General features: G+C 40.1%; 1 protein-coding gene across 6 annotated transcripts in view; it reads left to right on the top strand.

Moving 5' to 3' along the window:
• The window catches only part of FRMD4B (FERM domain containing 4B), a 428,456-nt gene that overhangs the window by 226,586 nt on the left and 175,620 nt on the right, over window positions 1-26,250 (top strand). The window contains exon 1 of one of the 6 annotated variants that reach the window (XM_053929248.2): window positions 10,426-11,145. The exons of 4 other annotated variants lie outside the window; for them this stretch is intronic. In XM_053929248.2, the coding sequence (XP_053785223.1) occupies window positions 10,984-11,145 (162 nt within the window). In that variant the 5' untranslated portion in view covers window positions 10,426-10,983. Of the gene's footprint in view, window positions 1-10,425; window positions 11,146-26,250 lie in introns of those variants that run through there. One more of the 6 variants, XM_024556634.4, reaches the window with a different exon arrangement.

Here is a 26,250-nt window from a genome sequence, read left to right on the forward strand (position 1 = left end):
TCATCAACACTTTTGTCTGCCTTTTTGATCATAGCCATACTAGTGGGTGTGCAGTGATGTATCATGGTAGTTTTTATTTGTATTTCCCTATTACTAAGTGATATTAAGCATGTTTTCATCTTCTTACTAGATATTTGTATATCTGCTTTAAATAAATCTTTATTTAAATCCTTGAATAAGTCCCTTTAACATTTCATATAATAATGGTTGGTGATGATGAGCTCCTTCAGTTGTTTCTTGTCCAGAAAGCTCTCTATCTGCCCTTCGATTCTAAATGATATCTTTGCTGGGTAGAGCAATCTTGGCTGTAGGTCCTTGCTTTTCAAGACTTTGAATATTTCTTGTCAGTCCCTTCTAGCCTGCAAGTTTCTTTTGAGAAATCAACTGGCAGTCTTATAGGAACTCCCCTGTAGGTAACTCTCTGCTTTTCTCCTGTGCTTTTAAGATTCTTTATCCTTAACCTTTGGCATTTTAATTATGATGTGTCTTGGAGTGTGTCTCTTTGCATCCATCTTTGGGACTCTCTGTGCTTCCTGGACTTCCATGTCTATTTCTTTCACCAAATTAGTTTGTTTTCATTATTTTTTCAAATAGGTTTCTAATTTCTTGCTCTTTCTCTTCTCCTTCTGGCACCCCTATGATATGAATGTTGGACCTCTTGAAGTTGTCCCTGCAGCTGCTCATACTCACATTTTTTGATTTTTTTTCTTATTTTTGTTCTGATTGGTTGTTTTTTGCTTCATTATGTTCCACATTGATTTGACTCTTGCCTTCATCTACTCTACTATTGTTTCCCTGTAAATTGTTCTTTATTTTAATTAGTGTATCCTTCATTTCTAACTAAATCTTTTTTACACTGCTGAGGTCCTCAATAGGTTCTTTGAGCATCCTTACAAACAGTGTTTTGAACTTTGTATCTGGTAGATTGCTTTTCTCCATTTTGTTTAGTTCTTTTTCTGGAGATTTGATTAGTTCTTTCATTTGGGCCATGTTTCTTTATCTCTTCATTTTGGCAGCCTCCCTGTGTTTGTTTCTATGTTTTAGGTAGAGCTGCTATGGCACCCTGTCTTGGTAATGTAGCCTAATGTATTAGGTGTCCTGTAGACTCTGGTGGCACATCCTCTCCTATCACCCAAATGTCAATGTTATGACCTTTGTGTGGGCTGAGTACACCCTCCTGTTGTGATTCAGCCTTGATTTTTGTTGGCAGTTCAATGGGAAGGATTTACCCAGGCCAGCCAGCTGCAAAGACTGGTTGTGACCACTGACCACCAGCCTCTGCCCTCTGGAGGATCAGCTGTGCAGGGGCAAGGTGGTGTTCTCCAACATGGTCCGTAGCTATCCACTGGATGCACAGGCTCTTGGGTTTTTTGGATGGTGCAGGCCAAGGTCAGCCCCCTCCTATGTTCTGCCTTGGGCCACCCTGTATGAGATGGTTGCTACTTGTGCTGAGCTCTGAGAGTCCCAGCAGAGGTCAAGCTGTGAATCTAGGCTGCCTACTGCTAGTGCTGGGCCTGGGGCCACTTTCAAGTGCTATGGGAGCTGGGGGCTCACTGAGGCTGGCTGTTGCTTCTTTGATAGTATTTAGGAAGTTTTGAAGCATAAGTCAAGAGCAGCCATTTATATGGAAAAGTCACATTGTTAACAGCTTGGGTGGGCCTGTAAGTTGGGTGGGGTGGGGTCTCTGAGGATTTCCATGGTGGGGCAAACAGTATTAGCCATGTTAGTGGAGTATTAGATGTGGTACCCATCTGCTGGATCTGTGGCTCTTTGGAGGGAGGGCTGAGAAAAGGGACTATGGCCTCTGCCCACCTTTCTGTCTTAACAAAAGCTGTGCCCTAGCTCCCACCTTGATGCCAGAGACTACAGTTCCTCCCTTTATGCCATTGATGCTTTTCAAATTGCTACACTGGTGCTGGGGCTCAGAAGGAGTGAGTCTGAGTAAGTCCATATGTAGGTTCTTTAAAGGGAACTGCTTGGGACTCCAGAAGTTTCTTCCACCAATTCAACCTCCTCTGATTTTTGCAGCTAGAAGTTATGGAGACTCTTCTTCCTGGCACTGGAACTCTGGGCTGGGGGACCTGGTATGGGGCTGGGACTCCTTGCTCATGAGATATCCCTCCTAAATTTTTAACCACCACAGATGGATATGGGACCAGCCCCATCCACTTCTCTGCCCCTCGTACCAGTCTGGATGGATATGGTTTCTTTAATTCTGTAGTTGTCAGACTTCTATTCAACTCAATTTCTGATGTTTCCGAGTAATGGTTGTTTGATATTTTAGTTGTAATGTTGGTGTGGTAGTGCAAAGAGGCAAGCTTTGTCTGCCTACACCACCATCTTGACCAGAAATCTCGCTTTTAATTTTTACTTTTATGTTTTTATTCTTACTCGAGGACATGCTTATTGATTTTAGAGGGATGGGGAAGGAGGGAGAGAGATATGGAGAGAAACATCAACTGGTTGCCTGTCGTGCACACTCCCACCAGGGACCAAACTCACAACCTAGGTATGTGCTCTAACTGTGAATCAAATCTGTGACCTTTAGGTTTACAGGACAATGCTCTAATCAACTGGACCACACCAAACAAGGCTTAACTCTTGTTTTTAATTCTTTGATCTATCCTGGGTTTTTTTGTATGTGGTATGGGGTAGGAGTTCATACTCATTCTTTTGCATGTGGCTATCCAGTGGTCCCAGCACCATTTGTTAAAAAAGACTATTCTTTCCCAATGAATGATGCTGGAACACTTGTCAAAAATGAGACAACCATAAAGTAAGTATTTATTTCTGTACTCTTGATTCTATTTTATTGATTCATTTATCTATCTTTATTCAAGTACCACACTATCTTGATTAGTATAGCTTTGTAGTAACTTTTGAAATGTGATCTATTAAAAGTAACAAAACCTCCAATTAATATCAGCTTAAACTATGTAAGGTCATCCATTGTTTGCATCTCATTACAAGTCATCTATAAGTCAGCTGCTCCAGGTTGTTCCACATCTAAATGTTGTCAAGGACCCTGACTTTCACCATCCTCTTTTCTACTGTCTTTGCTGTAAACACATGTCTTCTTGGTCACAAGATAGCTATTATAGCTTGAAGTATTGTGTCTTCAAACAACACTATTCCAAACAGGAATCAAGCAATGTATTAACAAAATTCTCATGTTGTTCCATCTCTTCAAAGAAGGAAATCTTTTCCAAAACTCTTTAGAAAGCTTTACTATCTTTTTGCTAGAATGGGTTGTCATGCTTTCCCTTAGAGTCTAAGGGAAAGCATGACAGGGATGTCAAACTCATTTTCACCAGGGCCACATCAGCCTCATGGTTGCCTTCAAAGGGCTGAATATAATTTTAGGACTGTATAAATGTAACTACTACCTTAATTAGGAGCAAGGAGCTCTGCACTGCTGCTGGGTAGAAACAAGCTGCCAGGACAGATTCAGCCTTGTGTTTGCCACCTGTGCCTTAGGGCAATCATAGTTCATCCTGGGGGCATGGAAAACAGCCACCCACAAAATCAGTCTTTGAAAATGGGGTAGATGCTGATGGATAGAGAGGCAGCACTACCTGCCAAAATATATAAGCATATAAAAAAACCCAAATTTATCTATAAGGGCACCTAACTGAGATAATAATGCTGCAATCTTTTCAGGGTAAGGAGGACTACCTTAAACTTATTTGAGGCCAGCTCCATCCAAAGTGAAATCCCTGTTTTCTTTCTCTTATGGAATCAAGATCATAGTTGTTCTGTTCATTCCTCTCAAACACTTCCAGGAGCTATCTGAACTCTTAGTCAAAAGAATATACAACTTTATTCTCAACTTTATAAAATATCCTTAGGTCTTGAGGCCTGTAGCATGCTGCTTTTGGCTTCTTCATCTTCTTTTATACAATGTATTTAGTACTTGGTAGCTATATATTGTTACTGTCAGTTAATTTTAGGAAAGCAAAATACAAGAAATACATTTATGTCCCTTTTTTTCTGGATGCTACTTTGCTTTTATTTTGCTCTGGCTTCTAAGGGCCAAATAGTTGCAATTTTTAACAATAGGCCTGCCAAATCATTCTGTATTTTTCAGTAATAATGTGAAAATAATCTTTTTATAACCTATTGCCCATATTTGTTTGATGGCCAGAGTATACCTGACTTTGACAGTTTTTGCTACTTTGCAATCAATGCACTGATCTTGGCCAATTTCAGTTTTTCATTTTATTACAATTATCTGCACATCTGTAGAATGGTTAATCATTGGAGAGTCAAGATTTTCTATATATCTTTGCATTTTTCTTCTACCATTAATTGTAGAGGAGTGAAGGTCTGTTGGGTTTCAAGTAACTACTCTCTTATCTCTCATAAAAAATGTTACTTTTGTCATAGATTTTCTTTTTCTTCTCATTGTTATTTTATTCTTATTTATATTGGGCAAACCTAAGGGGCTGGACATTTTGTCACATTTGGTTCCTGGAGTATTAAATAAACCTTAGAGCCATCTATACCTTATAAATTTTAGTATGATGTGAAAGCAAATGATAACTTATCAAAGAAATTGTCCTTTTGTTTCTCAATTAAAGTAGGACTGAAAAATTAGCAGCACACCTTTTAAAAATGCTTTTAAGCTCTTCAACAAATTATGCAGCTCTTCTGTGCCTCAGTGTCTTTACCCATGAAATGAAGCCAGTGATAGTTTTCTCCTTTAGACATAAGGAGAAGATTGTGAGAATCAGGTGAAGCTGTATGTGGAGCTGCCCTTATTAATTTAGAAATAAAGGGTGCTATGTAGACCAATTTATTACTATTTTTGTCATTGTTGACATCCATGTAAATTAGGTGTAAATAAAAGGTGACAAATTATGGGGATGGGCGGTAAATGATCAGGTTGATACTATTTCTTTTTTTAATTTTTTTTATTTAATTATTTTTAGAGAGAAGGGAAGGGAGGGAGAAAGAGAGGAAGAGAAACATCAATGTGTGTTGCCTCTCATGCAACCCCTACTACAGACCTGGCCTGCTACCCAGGCATGTGCCCTGACTGGGAATTGAACCAGCAACTCTTTGGTTCGCAGGCCATCACTCAATTCACGGAGCCACATCAGCCACAGCTGATACTATTTCTTTAAAAAAGAAAGTCAGCTCTTTCCCTATGATCTACATGGGCTTTCTTGGATCTACAGAGCCTTCACAATGACCAGGGACTTCTAAAATTTGAACTGGCTAAAAATCTTCATATGTTTTCAGTGGAATAACTAATAAGAGTGGATACAATGCAGAGTCTAACAAGTTGCTCTATTTTTTATACCTCTTTATACAATGACGATAGTATCCATCCTCTCCTTTAAGCAAGGAGAATTTGATTTAATAAAATGACAAATGAGGTTTTTGAGAAAGATGGAAATGTGTTTTGTTTTCTTTTCTTCTAGGAATTTGCCAAAGAATGGAAGCTGGATAGATACCTTAGCACTTGGATATTATGAGTATTTAGTTTGTAGTGTTTTTAGCCACAAAGCTGTTGAATGTCATGAAGACAGCTGCAGAATTTAACCAGCTTGCTGACTGGTCAGCCATGGGCTACAATGACCATAGCTGGTTCCTCCCTTTCAGATTTCACTGCTCTGAATGTTCCCTTCCATTTCTGCTGGAGGCAGAGACTGAAGGATGCATCTTGCTCTTTCAGCCAAAGGGTGAGAGGAGAGAAAGCAGGAGAGGAAGGAGGAGCAAGACCCCCCAGCCTCTGGTCAAGTGAAATTGAAATAGAACTTGTCTCCCCACAAGCCCTCCTGCCTCCTCCTTGGGATATGGGGTGGAAGGGGGAGGGCATGCAGACCCTCTAAGTGGGTGGCCTGCCTCTGCATAGTTGGACAGCTTTCCCAGAGGCCACAAGAGGTGCTTGCCTTGAAGGGGGCACCTTTTCCCACCAAATTCACCCCATGGTCCCAGGGGGTGCAGACACATGTTGACTCCTTCACTTTAGTTGTGGGGACATTTCCACCATAAGCTCGTTATTCTCACTGCTGGAGCTCTGCAGCTGCCTCCCAGCTAGGCTTCCCCCGATCTCTGAAACATCACCTCCTGCCCCTTTCCCTAAAGCTGCACAAATCTGAATCCCTCTTTCCATAAAGCTCACTCTGCCTAGGACCACTAACTCTCCCTACTCAGCCTTCAGGTCTCAGCTGCACCATCACACTCTCAGGGAGGCATTTCATTCCCCACAATTCTGCATTACGCGTCTCTGTTAGACTCCATGTGGCAGTGGCTGCCCCTCCGTATCACTTGTTCAACCATCTGCCTTTCCCATTCTCCTCCAAGACCCACTCAGAGAGAGACTCTCTGTTTTGTCACAGTTCATTCCAAGTACTTAACTCCTGCCTGACATGGCATGAAAACTCAATACATAATGTTTTTAATGAGTGTATTTTGGGAATGGATGAACTTCTTTCTGTATTCGCTATTGAGACAGAGTCATTCATTTGTCAGTTCAATAAACATTTATTGATTGCCTGTAATGTGCCAGTCACAGAAGAAACAAATATGAATAAGACCCTGTCTCTGCTTCTACCAGTTTTTGAATGAGGGTGGCTACCACCCACCCAGAGGCACTCAGAAATGTGTTTTGTTGCTGTCACAGTAACTGGGGGCACTACTGACATGTAGTGGGAAGATCCCAAGGTCACTAAACATTTTCCAAGCAGGGATTCCTCACTGAGCTTACAGTCAAACAGAGAAAAGTGGACTGAATGGGCAGTACCCAGTCAGAGCAGCATCCAACCCCTGGACACATCAGCATTGCACCTTGGGCTCAATGTGGGAGAATCTTTTTTCAGTGTGTTTCATCCCCACTAAGGAGCTTTTAATTTAAATGAAATAATAAAACTAGAAGTTAAAGTAACAAATATAAATAGCTTATGATGAAAATTACTATCCTCATTTTTATGACAAATATTCCAAAAAGGTTAGTGAAAATAATGGAAATGGCATTTCAGTTCATTCTCCAAGGACTTGCCTCTTTGTTGAGGTAATGAAAACAATTATAGAATGATCGTTGCATTTCTTTCCCAATTTGCCTTTTTGGGAGCAAATATCAAGAGGGAAGAATGTTTCCCCACAAAACTCATGTGAGAGGAACAGAAAAGTGTAGTGTTTAATTAGACCAGAGTTCCTCAATCTTTGCCCTATTGACATTTAGGGACGAATAATTCTCTGTCTTGGAGACTGTCCTGGGCATTGTAAGATGTTGAGCAGTGTCCCTGGCCTCTACCCACCAGATGCCAGTAACACCCCCAAGACAATCTCTACTCAAAATATTGGACAATCAAAATATTTCCAAACATTGCCAAATGTCTCTGGGGTAGGGATGGGGAGTGCAAAACTGCTCTGATTGAGAGCCCTGTGTCAGATACTCGTGGTCTATCAGAATTTAGCCACACTGGTGTCACAGATACAAAGTACACTTTAACGATGTCCACAGGCATCAGGTGGACTCTGTCTCTCTGATGGACAGAGGGAACCTCTGGAAGCTGCTCTATTACCAAAAGGCAATCTCTTTCTAGAGACAGTTTGGCATTTGTGCTGTCTTCTTGCTGATTGCTCAAAGGAGAACCTACAGGAGCCTCAAGGAGGATGAGACAGTTTCTCTTTTGCATCTCTAGCAGAACTCCCAGGAGTGTGAGTAATGCTGTTACCTGAAGCAGCTCTGTAAGCCTCCAGAGACAGCTTCAGGAAATTACAGTGAATTGCAGGGAACTCTGATGCTGGAGAGAAAACAGAATGCTCTTCTTAAATTAGAAAAAAAAAAAAAGGAAAAAGAAAGGAAACACAAGATAATTTTAAAGCTAGCTTGATTTAACACCCTTTCCACAGGAAATTTTACACCAATTTCAAGGGTGAGTGTCTGAGATCTGGTATGTCCCACTTGGCTAGTCCATTTTAAGAATGATGCCTCACTTGGGTCAACCTTTTCTCCACTGTTACACATTCAGGTTCCCTTACCACCTAGTCAGTCTCCTGTGTGGAGAACCTTGCACTTCCTTCCCTCAAAAATCCTACTTGTCCTAGCCTCAGCTTCAGATTTCTCCTGTAGGAGAGGAAAGCCGCTGGGATAAGAAGAAGCATCAGTGTTTATAGAGGTGGAAACAAGATATCTTTTCCTGACTTTGCATGCAGCTTTGAGCGTACACTCTGCAGAGTCCCCTGGAAAGGTTGGCTGTGGTGGGGAAAATCAAGCTCTAAAAGCTTTTGGGGGATTTGAAAAAGAGTTGTAATACTACTCTCCAAACAAGTCACCACCAACTTTAACACCCAACACACAGAAAGGGATAGGAAAGCAGATGTTGATAATTAGTCAAAATTTTTTTAAAAGACCACACAGTTTACTTGTACTGTTTTATCTGACTTCAAAAAAGAAAAAGAAAAAATTCCTCATTTCATTGGTAGTGGTAGTTTCTTTTCTTTGGGTGCTTATGCTTTGCCACCACTACACTAAACATTTTATACAGAATATTTTATTTAATTTTCCCCAACGTCCTCTGTGATTAATTGTGACATCATACCCATTTTATAGATGAGGACACTGAGGCTTTGTGGGTTTAAAGAGCTTATGCAAGATCCCACAGGTCTTATACAACATGGATTTAAGTCAGTTGTGTCTCTCTTAGGAGACTTATCTCCTAAATACCATGCCCTACAGCAGCGATTCTCAAACTCTAGCATAAGTGGAATCACACAGAGGCTGCATGATAACAGATCCCTGACCTCATGCCCTGGAGCAGCCTAGGAACTTGCATCTCTAACCATTTCCCAGGTGATGTTGCTGGTTGAAGGATCATCCTTTGAGAACACCTATTACAAAACATGCTATTTTCTAAAAAATAGTGTAAGCATTGACTTTGGAAATCTTGAATGAAAATGATTGAAGTTGGAATTGACCACTGACATTAGACCTATGGATGGACAGATAACAGCCATGGTGTTTCCAGCGCAACCCTTCTGAGAGAAAGAATGATGTCATAAGACAGGGGTAATTGCCCTGTTGTAGGTTTTATCCTGGTATTCCCTTGGCTACTCAACATTTTTGAGAAGACAGTCACACTGCATCATTTAAAAAAAGAAATGTACCACCACATTCACTCATACAAATAGGCCATTTTTGAAGTTCAGGAGTTTTCCGTTAGAATTACAACATTTCTTTTTCAAATTGCCCTTAGTTTATTTCCTTTTGATTCAGTAAGACCTAGTATATTCTGATTCTGTATAAACACTATGACCATTATCTTGGAGAATATCTTTAGAAGGCTAATACTAATGAGCATGTAGAGCAGATTTACTGTAAAAAAAAAAGATTCGCAGATCTTGGATCAGATCTTATGTCCTATTAACAAATTCAACAAAAACTCTCAGGCAATTTTATTGGTAATAAAAAGAAATAAAAAATAGTAAAAGAAAAAATCTCATTTAAAAGTTTCTTGATTGTTGTCACTTTGAAAACAACAGGCACAGGCACTTTTGAGGACAGATTTTTGTGTTCTTTTGACTGATTGAGTTTCACCTGAATTAAGATTCCAACGGTACATTTGAAACCTGAAGTAAAGCTGATTAACTTGTTGATAATCTGTTCTTAGGCTTTCTGAGCTAGTTCAGGAGAAAGGCTTTGGCTGCTTACTCTTCTGCCACTTAATGGCAAAGATAACAGCCCAGGTGTGAAAGTGCCAATAAAATACAGACAATTGCCCTACAGGTGGATTCAGGAGAGCACAGCAGCCTGAAATGGGCTGCAGTGCTTTCACTATGAGAAATGTTAGTCTACCGGAATGAGATCTACACACATCCTACAGAAAAATAGAGACTAATAGTATGTGGGTCAATCCAGGGTCCCCTTTCCCAATGCCTTGGGCAATATCAATTCCTGGGGGAGAACTTTAAAAAACACTAATTGTCTGGTGAGTTTGTGAGTGGTGGAACAGCTTTTCCTGGTTTGAGTAGAGATTAAACTACCTGAGCAGGTTTGTGTGGCAGCTGGTGCTAGACATATCCAGAGGCTGAATTTTCCAGATTCAAAACAACGATTCTCTTGTGAGCTTATATGTTCCAGCAAATAATAATCAGAAGCTACCTGCTAGAGACCAAGAGCCCTCTTTGTTTTCTTATAACTGACTGCTGCATTGGAATGAGCACAGTGGCAGGGGTGCAGAGACCTGCCCCCTGGCTGGCAACAACAGGCAAGTTGTCATTTTTTTCTAGACCCTCAAGATAGCAAAGGCAGGTTCTGGAGCCACTCACACACTGTTGTTTTGAAACTGGTATCTTCATCTCCTGGCTCCAGCCCAACCAAGGAAAACATTCAGGGCTGTTCCCGGAGGAGTGGGGTCCAAAGGGATGCTATGGAAGAGTTGTTTTTTCTTCCTGCATAGGTTGTTGCCCAGGGATATTTATCAGTATGAGCAGAGCCAGATGCCAAGCACAGACCCTGTAGGGAAAAGTAAGGTGGTCTCCGAAGCAAATTAGGAGACTCAGCTGGGGTGTGTGTGTGTGTGTGTGTGTGTGTAGGACGTGCAAGTCAAGTGCGCTGAAATGCAGCTCTCCCCTCCACCTGCAAAGAGTTGTTCCGCGTACCCCCTTACCCAGCGCACTCGGGGAGCGCCAGGGGTAGTCCTCGCAGGCCAGGGCTTCCCGCGCCCGGGGACAGCCGAGGGCTCGCCTGGCGGAGCTTAGCGCAGCTTGCTCGGGGCTGCCAGAGAGCGGGGCGGGGTGGACACTGGGCTTGTGTGTGCCAGCCGCAGCCGTTGGCTGGCGGGCGCCCAATCCCGAGGCATGTGGCCGGAGCCTGGCCAGCTCGGACCGTGAAAGGCCAGTGTGGTGGAAGGTTGACCCCCGGCTGCTAGCAGAAGTCGGAGTCTGAGCCCAGCTGCTGGGGCTGCTGTGATCTGCTCGCTAGGCTGCAGCCGCCGGAACCGGGCATCCCGGGTTCCGAGGGAAGGAGGAGGCATGGCCTCGGTGTTCATGTGTGGAGTGGAGGATTTGCTGTTCAACGGCAGCCGCTTCGTGTGGAACTTGACCGTGTCCACGCTGAGGAGATGGTACACGGAGAGACTGAGGGCTTGTCACCAGGTGCTGCGGACGTGGTGTGGGCTGCGGGATGTGTACCAGGTAAGGCAGGGCACGGGGCGCCCAAGGGCCTTGCAGGGTGCCAGGCGCTCATGGGAAGCCGGTTCCACCTGTATGATTTTATTCTCTCTCCCTCCACATCTCTTCTTAAACTCCGAGCGGGCTACTCGACTCTTGGGTCAAATGCTGAAAAGCTGTGGGTAACTGTTGCTGATAAAGCTTGTGAATTTTTCCCATCGGACACGGGGGGCACTTGTGAGTTAGTCCCAGCATACGAAGACATCTGGTGTAGAGTGAGGGTGTGCTGGCTGGCACTCAGCTAAGAAAGCTGTAGCTTTGCTGCACAGGGTCTGCAGGAGGCAACCTTGACATTCAGATGGTTTCTTCTTTTTTATGTCAGGGGCAGTGATTTTTACACTAATCTAGCCAGGGGGGCATTAATGAATTGCATTTTTCCCTTTGATTTTATTTCATTTTTCCACCAAGCAGCCCCAACTTGCAAGGCAGAGCCAGGAAAAGCTGATTCTGTGTCTACTGGCTTTGGGAAGGATGGACTGAAAATTGTGAGCACTTTGCAGGAGGATGGTGGCAGGGGGGAAAGGGAGGGGTGGCCTGGCTGGCCTTTGAAATGCTTATGTTTGGATTTACTCCCTGTCACACAACACAACCCCTTTATTTCTCTGCTAAGTCCCATCCTGCAGGCAAAAAATGCAGCAACTTTATTCAACTAGGAGACACATCCTCTCTGGGACAGCAGCTTCCCTGGATTTTTTTTTTTAAACAGTCATTTGTGGATTTAAAAGTCATGTGTGTTGGTTCTTAGTATCTTTGTGGTTTAAAAAAAATCTACATTGTATTTAAGAAGATTATACCTGGTGTTTATTGTAGGAATGGAGCATCACAGTTTTTTTCCCCTTGTTATGTGGAATAGCTTTGTTGCAGCTCCTAAATTCCCCCTACCCTTACCCCATTCCCAGTATAATCATAATTTATATCTCACCCTACTGAGTCCCATATGTGATCAGGCCCCTGATTCTGACAAGCCACAGTATTCCATCAATCAAGTAAAATGAAAAGACCAGCACCTGCAACTAAACAGTGGGCATCTAAAGAATTAGCGTCCCCTTGTCATCCTTGTTAAAATGTGAGGAACATTTTACTTTGAGCTTTCACGAGTCTTGCTTTGGATAACATGTCTACAGTGTCTTGCATTTTGAAAGAATCCAAAAGCCAGGTTGAAAACCCAAGCAGCATGTGGGGCTTTGAGAGTATTATGGAGCTGGGGATATATCCCATCTGGCCATATTACACAGATTACCTGGCTTTTTGGAGCCAGGAGTATGTCTGCCTCTCAACCTTTTTCTCTTTTGGGACATCGTTGTTCAGTTTGGTCTGTAAGACAAGTAACCCTGATATAGTTTTGTTTTTGTTTTTTAATGTTTGAAAAACTTTCAAAAGGAGAACACAAGTATTGTAGCCAACCAGACAGCTTCCATGCCTCTTTCCCCAAGGAATCAGGATACTTTTGGATTATTTTTTCTACTATTAGGGACCAATTCAAAAGTGAAGTTTCCAGAAACCTCAGACCCTATGGGTTCTTTATAAGGTTGATCAATAATTTGTTTAAAGCAGAATACCAACTTGAAGGACTAACCTACTAAACTATAGGTTTTCTCTTTTGTAAAATGGATACTGACTCAGCCAATAAAACCCTCTCATAATAATAAGAAAGAACACCTAAAATAATGATGCCCATTTTATGAGTCATAAGTAGAAAATGATCTCTAAGTTTAAAGTTGCTTATGTCTTTAGAGAAATAAGATCTTAAAAATATTTTAAAACTTTAGGAGAACCGTCGATTTCTTCATTGCACAATATAGTTCATTGTTAGCAACAAAACACCATTTTCTCTAATGCCTTTGAAATATATAGCAAGAAAGTAGTGACTTTAATTACATAGAACTGAAGGGTAGTAAAATAATGTGATTAATACCTTCAGCTCCAAGTTATTAGACATAGGAGTGAACCCTACCTCTGCCTATATATGACTGTGGGTAAGGTACTTAATCTTACTATGTTTTGGTATTATTGTTTATAATATGAGAAATGTAATAGTACTAGTCACAGACATTGCTAAAAGAAATAACATGTGAGATATTTAGCGCAGTACCTAGAGTTTTGGAAGCACTCGATAAATATTATCTGTTCTATCAGTTAGGGTTCATTTATTAGAATAGGAAGCCCAACTCAACTATCCTACAGAATAAAAAGAAGGGACTTTTGACACACTGAAGTCTAGCAGTAGAATGAACTTCAGATATGGTTTGATCAGGGCATCATGCTTGTTCCCCATGATTCTTTCAACCCTGTCTGATATGTGTGTTAACTGTTCCTTGGGTGATTTTTTTCCCTCAGGATAGCAGATAGCCACAATAGTTTCAGGGCTGAGATTCACATGGCAATCCTTCAGATAGAAAGAGAATGCCTCATATTCACCAACTATCAAAAAATTTTCCAGTTCACATTCTGTGGGTCAACTGGGGATCTGTGCCCACCTTCAATGCCATGCACTGATTGGCACAGGGAATAATATTATAATAAATGCATTCTCAATAAGTGATATGGTGCCCAAAAGGCAAAAATAGTTTCCTGACAGTAGGAGGGGACAAAAAAACCTTACTCTTTTTATGCATACAATAGCTATCCAACACATAAAAATATATACAGTATATCTGTGGCATTAGAATACCAGGTGGGGAGAACTAGCTAACAAAAAATCTGCCCTGGCATGTGTGGCTCAGTTGATTGAGCACTACCCCATGAGCTGAAAGGTCACCAGTCTAATTCCTGGTCAGAGCACATGCCTGGGTTGCAGGCCAGGCCCCCAGTTGGGGGCATGCGAGAGACACCCAATCAATATTTCACACATCAATATTTCTCTTTCTTTCTTCTTCCTTCCCTTCCCTTCTCTCTAAAAATAAATAAATAAAATCTTTTTAAAAAATCTAAACAGGCTTCTTAATGGGGTGATAATTAATAAAATATTAAGAAACACTGAATTATATTGATTGGTGTAAGCATGGAGGAAAGGACCACCATGTAGTAACCAAACAATGAGGGAGGGTCAATGCTTGCTTGAAATGCAATCAGCAATGTTCACTGCACCTGCATTATTAGACTCTCAAGTCTAGAGCTCCTTGAATAAAATAATGAGTTGTTTTTCAAGGTAAGTACAAAGATTCATGCACAAATACATTTGTAAGTATTTTGCCACAGTAATTTGAGTTAAGGAGGAGGGGCCTATCATTAGGAAACCCATATTGCTATCCCATCATTATGAATTCTAAGCCATAGAGGGGAGTGTTCCATTGGACCACCTAGCTTTCTGGCATAAGAACTAGAAACACACACCAAAGAGTTACATATTTTACTGAACCCAATTTTTTATCATCTTGATAATACAAAGGTGTCGTTTTTCTTTCTTCTTGTATGAATGGTCTTGTTTGTAAGGAAATCCAGACCTCAATTACTCTCAAGAGAGATAAGGGCGGGGTGGGAGATATTCATTACATGAAATACCTGGCCGTCTCCTGGGGTGTTTTCTTTATTAATGTACTATAAGTGATATAAGATCTCCCACCTATTCATAAGGAATTTGGCAACAACTTTATGGCCTGGCTGGCTGCACCAAGGAAGCATAATTTATTTGGAATGGAACGCTTCCTCCTCTTCTAGATATTGGAGAGGCAAGTGCCTTAGTTTACCAATAACCATGAATAATTAAGATACTAGCTATAAGGCACTTCTGTAGTAATACAACTAAATGAAAGGCAGGCTGAGGCTGCACTGAGCTGCCTTTTAACAAAGACATACTTTGTGAGTGAAGCTTTGAATTAGGTTAAAGTTGCCGACATGGGATATTCACCTTCAATTTTGAGCTAAACGCTAAAAACTGATTTGTCAGCCGTATATCTATCCTGCTTATATCTTGCCTGGATGGGTTGCATTATAGCTATTAATTAGGTTTAACCAGCAATTAAGGTGGAAATGATGGGGGAATGTTGTTTTAAAAAATATCAACAGTCTGCTTTTTATTAAGGGTGACATGTTCTAACAAAGCCCTCAGTTTGTGATTTGGGATTAAGTCTTTACTTCCTCCCCAATGTCTTAAAGGTATAATTTTGCACAAGTCCTGAATAGAATCATTGCCTCCAGTGGAAACAACTTGGATAGAGTCCAAGTGACTGCTAGAGGCTGGGTATTTAAGTGATCACTAGAGGCTGAGTCTGCTCTCCTGAGGTAGGCTGCTGACACTAACAGGGTAGCATGCAATGCAGAACATGGCAGAGGCTCTGAACTCAAACTTGAGCAAATTTGACCTTGAGCAAATTGCTTTCCCTGTCTGAGACCCATTTCCTCATGGGTTAGAGGGAAGAACTATAGTACCTGCATTGTGGGGTAGGGTCCAAAATTCATGAGATGACATGTATAAAACTGAGTGCCCTGCCTGGTACAAACAAATGCTCAATAAACATTGGTTCTTGAATACATAAAGGACTTAACACCAGAACCATAGAAGGTACATGATAAAGGGTGGCTGTGGGTATTACAATGGGTTTCATAAGTGAGACTAGTTCTCTGGACACTGAATTCTCATTTTTACATGTGACAATGTTCAGTAAGAGAGACTGTGGGATTTCCACAGCAATGTATATAGGGTAGACCTTGAGTATTTGTACTTGTCTTTCACATAGTATTCACACATTTTCTTCAAGCCCATTATATAAAATCTAGGAGACCACAGACAGCTTACACTAAGGAGGTAATCTCATTATGTGCAAGACTCTGATGATCCATAAACCGGTAGCACCTAAACTTAGCATCCATCACATTGGATGGGAAAGACCAAGTCTCCCAAAGCATAACCTCCCACTGAGCATCAGTGACCTGGGATTGTGATTTAGCATTAAGTTTTCACCTCCTCCCCAATGTCTTAAAGGTAGAATTTTGTACGAACCCTAAATGGAATCATTGCCTCCAGTGGAAGCAACTTGGATAGAATCCAAGTGACCTTCAAATCATATACACTTTGCTTGCTCCCACCCACTCTCCACCATCCTATAAATTATATAGACTAGATGGCTGACAAACCATGACCCACAGGAAAAAACTGACCTGCCTTTGTCTTTATAAATAAAGTTTTATTAACACATGGACCTGCTCATTCATTTACATGTTGTTTAAGGCTCCTTTCTCACTATGGTGACAGAATTGAGTAGTTGTGACTCAACTATTTAGAGATGACATACAAAGACTGTATCAACCACAAAATCAAAAACACTTACTATGAAGCCTTTGCAGAAAGAGCTTGCCAATCCCTGAACTAGAAAAACATCAACAACAAAAAATATATTGGTTAGACAATGCTATAGGAAATCTAGAATTCAATCATAGAAAAACAGAACTTGAGGGAATATGAAAGAATTTTCTCGTGAGAAACTTAGTCACTAAGAAATTAATAAATAAATGATGAATGCTCAGTTTACTAAGTCTTTCCTTATAGAACATAATCATTGGAGTTATAGATGGGTTCATTTGCCTATTTATTTATACCTAAAAACCAACAAGTGCTCACTACATCCCAGTTACTGTGCCGAGGTGTTAGCAACACAAAGTCAAAATAGACTTTTTTTGTGCCCTCCTCAAGAAATGTATGGTCAAGTAGGGGAGATAGGTAAGGAAGTCAAACTCTATGGAAAAACTTTTCCCAGAGTGCTTTAGGTGCACAGTGAAGGGGTCTAAATCAGACAGGGATAAAGCTAAAGGTCGGGGGGGGGGGGGGGGGTGGGGAAGCGAAGGAAGTTTCCTGGAGGAGTTGAGCTCTAGCTAAGGTTTGACGGACAAGAAGGAGTTTGGTAGAGGAAGAAAGGCAGAGGGTATTTCAGGCATGGGAAGACAGCTTTGAGGGATTTTGAAGTATTTTAAGGCTAATGAAGAGAGAGGTAGAGACAACATCAGGCAAACAAATTTTGTGTAAGAACATCTGAAGTTGATTGATCTTGTACTTTAAGATTAGGATTTTGATGTTTTTCTTCAGAAGTTTGGGGGAAAGCGAGAGGTTGGTAGAGAAAAGCACTGACAGCACTGACTGTGTCACTGATAGATTTGGAAGAGGGTGACACAGCAGAGGTAGAAAGGGGGAGGGGAGGATTGGAGGCTGCTGCAGTGAGGAAGACTTACAAATCAGGATAGGGTAGGTTTTGCTATAGCAATGAACAGCTGCCCGGATCCTAGTGGCTTAAAACAATAAAGGTTTATTTTAAGTTTACACTACCTATCCAGTCACAGGTTGGCTGTAACCTCTGTCATCACTGTCAATCAGGCTCACAGAATGTTCCCGAACATTGTGAGTTGCCATGATAGAAAATGAAGAACTCTTTAGGCCTTTTCATTGGCAATTAAGTGGCTCATGTCAGTTTTTTAAGTCACTGGTCAGAGCAGGTCATGTAAACCTGCTCAACCACAGAGACCAGGGAAAGCAATCTTACTGTGGAACAGCATGAATGCTGATGCAGATTTGGTTCCTTAGGAAGTGAACTCTGAACTGGAGATTACCAGGAGGGGTCAAGGTCTACAGGAGGGAACAGGAAGAGACAGAGTTGAGGAGAGAAAATGGACTACAATTGAGCTCAACAAAGGCCTCTGCTGAACTCACAGGTAGCTCTGAAACTGAGAGTTGTCCCCAGTTGGAACAAAAGGGCTGGGTCTTCCCCTCATCTGCATCAACCCATCATTGGTTGTGGGCTGCCCTTGAGAAGGCGGCGTGATCTTGGACTAGGCAGCTCTCTCTGAGGCAGGGCAATTCCCAGAGGGAGTTGAGAGCTGAGAGCTGTCAGCTAATAACAATCCCAAGGGCTGATGAAATAAGTCTGGACAGCACATCACAGCAATATCTACAAATGCCTTCCCAACAGGTGCTGGGATCAAAGCCTGAACTAAGGTGGGGCCAGTGGGAAGGAAGCAGAGAGTGAGGATTGCATTGAGGGGAAGGAAGTAGGAGAATCTAGCTTTAACAGATGGCCTGGCTATCAGAGCAGTCTCCTGACTAGATCCTATACTCTATTAAAGGGATGAGTAACCATGGAGGCACATGAGAGGCAACCACACACTGATGTTTCTCTCCCTCTCTTTCTCCTTCCCTTCCCCTCTCTAGAAATAAATAAATACATTCTTTAAAAAAAAATAAAATAAAAGACCATGTCATTTAAGATCAACAAGATTAGTGTCAGGATCTTTGAAAAGTGTTTTTGAACCTTTGTTGCACAGCTTAAAAAACACCAAGTTAAGAATAGACTCTCCCACCTTTTCAAATTGGTGTTTGTTTTTCTTATGCCATCTCTTTTTGCAGAAAGCAGAAAAGAACTTTCCATTCATCCCCTACATACATATATTCTGAACATTCTATTTGTGAAGTCCAATTCAGTTGTAGAGAAGTCTCAGTAATTCAAATGGAAAATAGATATGTAGCTCTAAATTTTATAAACAAGAACATGTGACTTACAGCATGGAAAAGAGGCAGAAATTAGCCTCCATATGTAATTATATATGTGTATGTATATACAGACATAACATATGCATTCTGCGTCCTTGAAATAGCCTTTACCATGAAAGAAGCTGAAAAACATGGAAATTAAATAGTACCATCTTCCCCAAAGTCCTAATCATTTTTAAGTCTCTTGAATTTTATGTTTTGGTAAAGCTCGTTGATGAAATTATTATTTTCTCCTTAACTAGTGCTTTTATAGTCTCACTGTCTTGATTCAACTAATAGTTACTAATTATTAAACAGCTGCTGTGTGCTAGGCCTTGTGCTTGGCACTTTGCATGTATCATCTCTTATTTTTTAAAAAATCTTTTTGGGATTATTTCAATATACAAATTTATAAAAGATAATATAGATAAAACTCGAGCATCAACCAGTCAGTTTTAAGGCATCTTAATTGTGCTATATTTGCTTCAGATACTTTTTCTTAATATAATAAAGTTTTACAGAATAAGTTGAAGCTACCTCTGTACCTCCCTTTCTCTCTATAAATAATCTTCCATGAAGTTGGTGTTTTTCATTCCTGGACATGTTTTTATAATGTTGCCACATATGTTTGTATCTATAAATAATATATAAATAGATCTTTTCATCCCCCAGCCCCTACCCTTCGACAACCCTCAGCTTGTTCTATATCTGTCTTCTGTTTCTGTTTTGTATGAACAATATATATTTTTGTGTTTATAAAATTGATATGTGAATATGTCATTTTGCTACCTTATTTTCCTCTCAACAAGCTGTTGGAATTCACTATTTTAACTCCTGTGTTCAATGAATATATCAATCTCTTGTCAATGGATTCAGTGTCCCGAAATCCTACAGTGAACATGTTTGTATTTGTCTCCTTGTGCATATCAGCAAGAGCTTCTCTGGGGTATATACTCAGAAGAACAGTTGCTACATTTTTCAGCATTATTAGATGTTGTGCCTTATCTTTGTCCCTACAAAAACTTTTCAAGATGATCCCATGAATCCCACTTTAGTGGTTGCATATACTTATTAGCTAATGAGTCACGGTCTTAGCTGTGGTCTTTAGCTGACTCAAGTGCTTGGATTCTTGCCACTGACTTGCTGCTCTTTTTATTAAAAGGTAAATAACACATAACAGTAAAATTTTATAATTTATTCACTAATTCATTCACTCAAGAAATATTGGGTATAAATGTAACCTAGGGCTTGAAAATTTAGTCCATCAAGTCAGACTGCCTGAGTTCAAATCCTAACTCAACTTTCGTTGCCATGTAAGTTCTCTGAAACTCAATTTAATTAGAGTGTCTACCTCAAAGACTTATTCTCCTAGGATTGTTTTAAAAATTAAATTCATTGAAAAGCACTGAAAGCATATTAGATTTATATGTGGATGGATATACATATGGATCAACAGAATGATGGTTGGATAGATGATTAGATGGATGGTTGGGTGAATGGATACATGAAAATCTTCATATGTTCTGTGTCGTCAATTTCTTATGCACATGAATAACCTTTAGAACCTCTAAAATCTGCAGAAGCCTTGACTCCTTTCTTTTCCCTCACCTCAGGTTAAGAATTATAGGCCGGGAAAAGGGCCCACTGACCACTGTGTAGAAACACTGTGCCCACATGTTTTCATGATAAAGCTTTTTATCAGGAGACTTTGACAACTCAATGCTGCCGTCTCCTTGGTTTATTTAGTTGTTTAATTCTTTCTCTCCCACAGAAAGCTATTAAAATTTCTTCCTCTCAACCCTGAACCTTTTTCCATAGGACTAAGAGCCCCAGATTTTCATGCACGGAGGCAATGGGGTTCCACTGACTGCTTTCTCATCTGTGTAAGCTCACCTCCTATATGTCCCTAAGATTTGCAACTGCTGAGGAGACCCAGCTATTATGAGCATCATGCTACCCTTGGGTAATGTAGCCAGAAAATATTTTCACAAGAGTTAGTTTGTCTCATTAAAATGTGATTAGATGTTTATTATCTATGAAGGAAAGGGACCTTGATAAAATAGGGAAATAGAATGGGCTATAGTCATCTGGACTTGGGTTAAAACCAAACTTCATCATTTACCAGCTGTGTGACCTTGAGCCAAGCTACTTAATTGATCTGAGCCTGTTTATTTATCTCTACAAAAGATTAAATAAGTTCTACATTTTAAGTTTAATTGAGGAGTAGTAGTTTTTCAAATGCAAAAATGTGGACCACTTGTCCAAACTTAACCCAAATCCAAAAGTGACCACGCTAGTGGTTCTGAGCGCAAACTCTACCGGGTTCCAGCCCAAACAGCCATAGCCTAGGAGCTTGGTGTCTCATTTTTTTATGTCTGAGATGGGGATGACAGTAGTCCTACCTCTCGCAATCATTGAGGGGACAACCCTAGATCACATAAATGAAGATCTTACTAGGGCACCAGGCTCATGGTAAGTAATTAAAGAGTATTAGCTATGGTTATTTGTACTTAATGCATATTTTCTATGTGTCAGACATAGTACTAAGCACTTTATATTTACCATTCACTTAATTTTCCTAACAATGACATGAATTAGGTATTATTAAACCCATTTGACAGATGTGGACATTGTTTAGACATATTAAGTAAGTTGTCCAAGTGCAAAGATCTGTCTAAATCCAAATCCATTCACTCAGCCATTGTATACAATGGACTTAGTTCACAAACCATTCAGCCTCTTCCTTGTCTACACTTCCCTTCACAGAGTTCTTCCCAGGACATTCCCAGTCTCTAATCTTTCCCTCTACCAAATCCTGTAGCCACAGCAGGAATTAATAAACTCATTGAGACTAAATGGATAATGCCATTTTCCCCTGAGGTTTATTCTCAATCCAGCGTCCAGATTTTTTTTTTTTTTTGGGTAGACAAACCTATTTTATTTATTTATTTTTAATTTAATCTTTATTGTATTTTTCCATTACCATTTAGTCCTTTTATACCCTCCTCCCCCAAGCCATCACCACTGTTGTCTATGTCCATGAGTCCTTTTTCCTTGTTGCTCAATCCCTCCACCCCCTAACCTCTCCCACCACCAGCTGTCATCCTGCTCTCCACCTATGAATCTGTCCCTGTTTTCCTTGTTAGTTCAGTTGGTTCATTAGATTACACACATGAGTGAAATCACATGGTATTTGTCTTTCTCTGACAGGCATATCTCACCTAGCATAATGTTCTCCAGTTCCATCCATACTGTCGAAAAGGGTAAAACTTTCTTCTTTTTTATGGCTGAGTAAAATTCAATTGTGTAAATATCCCATAATTGTTTTACCCACTCATCTACTGATGGACACTCTGATGATGTAATTCCCCTATTCAAAACCTTCCAGTGACTTCCCAACTTGAGAAAAACCCAGACTTCCTCTACCAACAAACTCCTGCATGATTGGTATCCCCTGCTCAGTGTTCCTCCACCCCCTACCACGAGCAAACACACTCAAGATCTGGTCAGAACTTCCAACTCCTTTCCCCTTTCATCTTCCCCCTTCTAATTTTCTCCAGAAACACTGGCACCCTTGCTGTCCCTCAAACCACCCATGCACATTCCAGCCTCAGAGACTTTGCCCTTGGACTTTCTCTGCCTGGGAACCTTGTCACCCAGAAATCCACATGGTGTGCAGGTCTTCTTTCAGGTGCCACGCAAACTGAGAAGCCACCCAACCATTCTCTTCTCTGATTCATTTTTCTCTGTAACTCTATCACCACCCAATGTTAGGATATATTTGTTTACATGTTTATTGTGTCTCCCTGCCTGACCAGAATGCTGGCTGCAGGCCTGATGGAACTCATGTTGATCATTTATCCTCAGTTCCTGGAACCTAGTATGTCCTTCAGAGATGCTTGTTGACTAAATGAACAAGGAATCAGCTCTCTCTTGCACTCTGGGGGAATGGCTGGGGAGGGGTAAAAAGCAGTTAGGAGGCCTTTTCTCATGTCCAGCTAAGACATAATGAAGACCTGGGCTAGAGTGAAGGCAGCATGTGGTATAGAAGATGCTGAGAATTTGGAGGAAGAGGAGGAAGCATTAGGAGGACTCTATCCAAAGAGAATGTTTGAATTCTAGGGAGTTTTGGAAACTTCATCCAGGAAGAAAGCCATGCATGTTGAAATGTATCTGTACATGTGTGTTTATTCTTTATCATAATGGAAAATAGCCCCAAACTGTGTAATCTGGTTAAGAATATATTTGTTTGGGTTCTCTGATGGCCATTTTATTAGGGAAGCAGCTTTTTAGAGAATAGAACAGGTCATTGCCTCCAGCCCCTGGAAAACAGTTTCACCTGAGAACTCTAGCTAGCTTTTGTGTCCAGCCAGCTGCAGGTCCTAATTGTGCCCAGCTAGGGTGGAGAAGTTGGCAGTTTCTGTATTTCTTGTTAGCTCCAACAGTCAAGTGATGGCTGCTTCCTGTGCCCAGCCCTGTGGTTAGGCTCTGGAAAGTGCCGTTTTGCCTGACCAACCCTGACCAATGTTTCAGACTTTTTTTTTTTCCTTTTGGCATTCTGTGGACATCACTTTTCATTTGGACCCTGGCTCAGGTCTTTCTCGTGCACTGGAGTTAAGGATGGAAGGATCCTTTGGATTTGCCTGGATTCTTGGGAGAAAAAAAAAGCATTTTTTCTGGTCTTTCCTGGTGTTTAATTAAAAACTTTCTTTCCCCAAGTCTTTGGCTACATCCAAGCTTTTTTAAATTCTGCAAGAACAGACAATATTATAAAGAGAGTTTGACCCTTTGAGTTACAAAAGCTGGTTATTGTGTCTAATTATCAACCTTAAATAGTGACATCATAATCTCTAGTACAAAAAGTAATGCTAAGTATTGCCCAAATAGTTCCTGAAAACAGAATACATTATATTCTTTTAATAAGCAGTCTAATGTCAATTTTTAAACAAAACTAATGTTTAAGTTTGAAACAATTTGGTCAAGGTATAAAGAATCTTAATTCTCAACTCATATATAAATTTATGGGATTCTTTGTTCCTTAAGGTTTTTATACATTAATCTTTCTAGGTATTGATGCCAGATACAGTTCCAGACAAGCATATATAGTTACAGCCGAGCTCATAAGATTCTGCTCTCAAATTCTTTTTGGAAATGAGATTATTTTTTAGTGAATGTGTTTTTCCTTTAATAAATTTTTGAGTGTATTAAAGAAGCCAACTCCACTTGGAGTTCCAAAAATGTTTTTGAGATGTTAGTGCCAGATTTTGAACAGTGCTCTTTATTCGCTGAGTTGCATCAGTTTAATTTTTTTTCAGGCTCATACACTACATTAGTTTACAAATATAGCAAAAATTTTGCCAATCCTTTGTGCTATATACTGTGTGTTTTAAGTATCAAATTTACTTATGTTCTTTCTATCTTTTTCTCTTTTTCCCTGTTTTCTTATATATTTTAGGTCATGTTTAAATGTATAAATAGATTTTATATATGAACGTATCTATCAAAAATGTGTGCATACATGGACATATAAATGTGTATATTACTATATCTGATTTTTTTCCAGAAAGTAAAACCATGAACCAACATATTCACCAAATATAGCATATTTTCCCCAATCTTCAACATCACATCCAAGGTTATATTATGAGCCTGAAATAAGTAGTCAAACCAATAACATGATTAAGTTCCATAATAGATTGTATCCTTTAGGAAGTTGCTATCAATTTTGATGAAGTTCAGTCAATGAAATTTTTGTGAACAACCAGAAAACTGGTTGTGTACTATAGCTCCCATGTTACCTCTTGGCTGGCCTGCTCACTCATCTGTGAAATGGGACCATGCCGTGGGCTGCCACCCTGGGGGCTGCTGAGTGCTAAGTAGAGAGCAGCAGAGTGAGTCACTCAGTATTAAGCACTTGCCCACCCTCCTTCCCCAGCAACCCCATTGCAGAAGGAGGTCCAGGTGGGTGACTACAGGTGGGAAGGACTGTGAGGAGAAAGAGGGAGCAGCCTGGGAAACAACAGTGACTTGCTTGGCCAAAGCAGTTTTATTAATTATTTATAGCTACCTAACAATATCAGTCTATTTTAATAGATGTTATAATGAAATGAAAAGTCTTATCTATTTCCTTTGAGTGATTTGCACATATCCTTTGAATACACATTACAAGAAATAACAAGATAGGTTGGTATCTAAGTCATGTTTGTAAGTAAATACATTTTAAAACAAAATGTATAGGATGATTTCATCTCTGTGAAATTTATATTAATGTAACATGTTTGTCATTATATGAGGATGTTGGAGTCAGATGGATGTAAGTTCTAATCCTGTGCCACTCTGGCTGGGTGCCTAATCCCCTTGAGTCTCAATTTTCTCCTTTATAAAATAAGAACACAATATCTTATAATGTTGTTGTCAAGTTTAAATGGGAGGACTCCATATGACTACTAAGACCAGTGTCTAGGACATGACAAGAACTCAATAAAGAGAAAAGCCCTGACTATTAAAATAAGCAAAAAAGAAAAAGAAAAAAAAGGAAAAGCACCCTAGAAGTAGGAGGCTCTCTTTCTTTCTCATGTAGATGGAATTAATTTCAAAGCACAAAAAATAATTATAATTGATTTGGTATATTGTTACAACCTTTTTGTAAGACAGTTAGTTGTATCCAGTCAAAATGTAAGATGTGTGCTCTCTTTGACCAAACATTTCCATTTCAGGAAATCATCTTAAAGTACATTCTCATATATTGGTGTATGTACAAGGATGTTTATTGCAACATTATTTGAAATAGTAAACCAGTGGAGACATGAATTGAGGAATGATTAATTGAATGATAGTACCAGTTGACCCTTGAACAATACAGGTTTGAACTGCACAGGTACACTTATATGCAGATTTTTTCAATAAATACTGTAAAGGTATTTTCTCTTCTCTTACGTTTTATTTTCTCTAGCTTACTTTATAGTAAGAATACAGTATGTAATACATATAACAAAATATGTATTAATTGACAGCTTATGTTATTGGTAAGGCTACTGGTCAATAATAAGCTACTAGTAGTTAAGTTTTGGGGGAGTCAAAAGTTATATGTTGATTGGAACATTGTTCCATACACTAAAATGTTGCAGGTTCTATTCCTGGTTGGGGCACATACCTAGGTTGCAAGTTCGATCCCTGGTCAGGGCACATATGGGAGGTGACCAATAGATGTCTCTCTCTTCCTCTCCACCCACCTTCCTCTCTCTCTAAAATCGATAAGCATATCCTCAGGTGATGATTTTTTAAAAAGTTACATGTGGACTTTTGACTTTGCTGGAGTAAGGGGGTTAGGTCACTGCCCCTGACCCCCATGTTGTTCAAGGGTGAACTTTCCCTCCCTACCATGGAATTCTGAGGTCAGCAGGAAGAATGAGCAGAGCTCTGTCACAGACCAAAACAAAAACAAACAATACAAAAATATATAAGATGTGTATATGTATATATAAAAATAAATAGATAAGATACATGTAAAAATGTATCTCTGTGTTCTGGTACATGGGAAAATAGGGTTGGAAATATATATACCAAACTATTACTAATTTATACCTGTAAGTGGATGAAGGGGGAGGTTTCTAGTT

This window comes from Desmodus rotundus, chromosome 8 (assembly GCF_022682495.2).
Source record: "Desmodus rotundus isolate HL8 chromosome 8, HLdesRot8A.1, whole genome shotgun sequence".
Classification (NCBI taxonomy): Eukaryota; Metazoa; Chordata; class Mammalia; order Chiroptera; family Phyllostomidae; genus Desmodus; species Desmodus rotundus.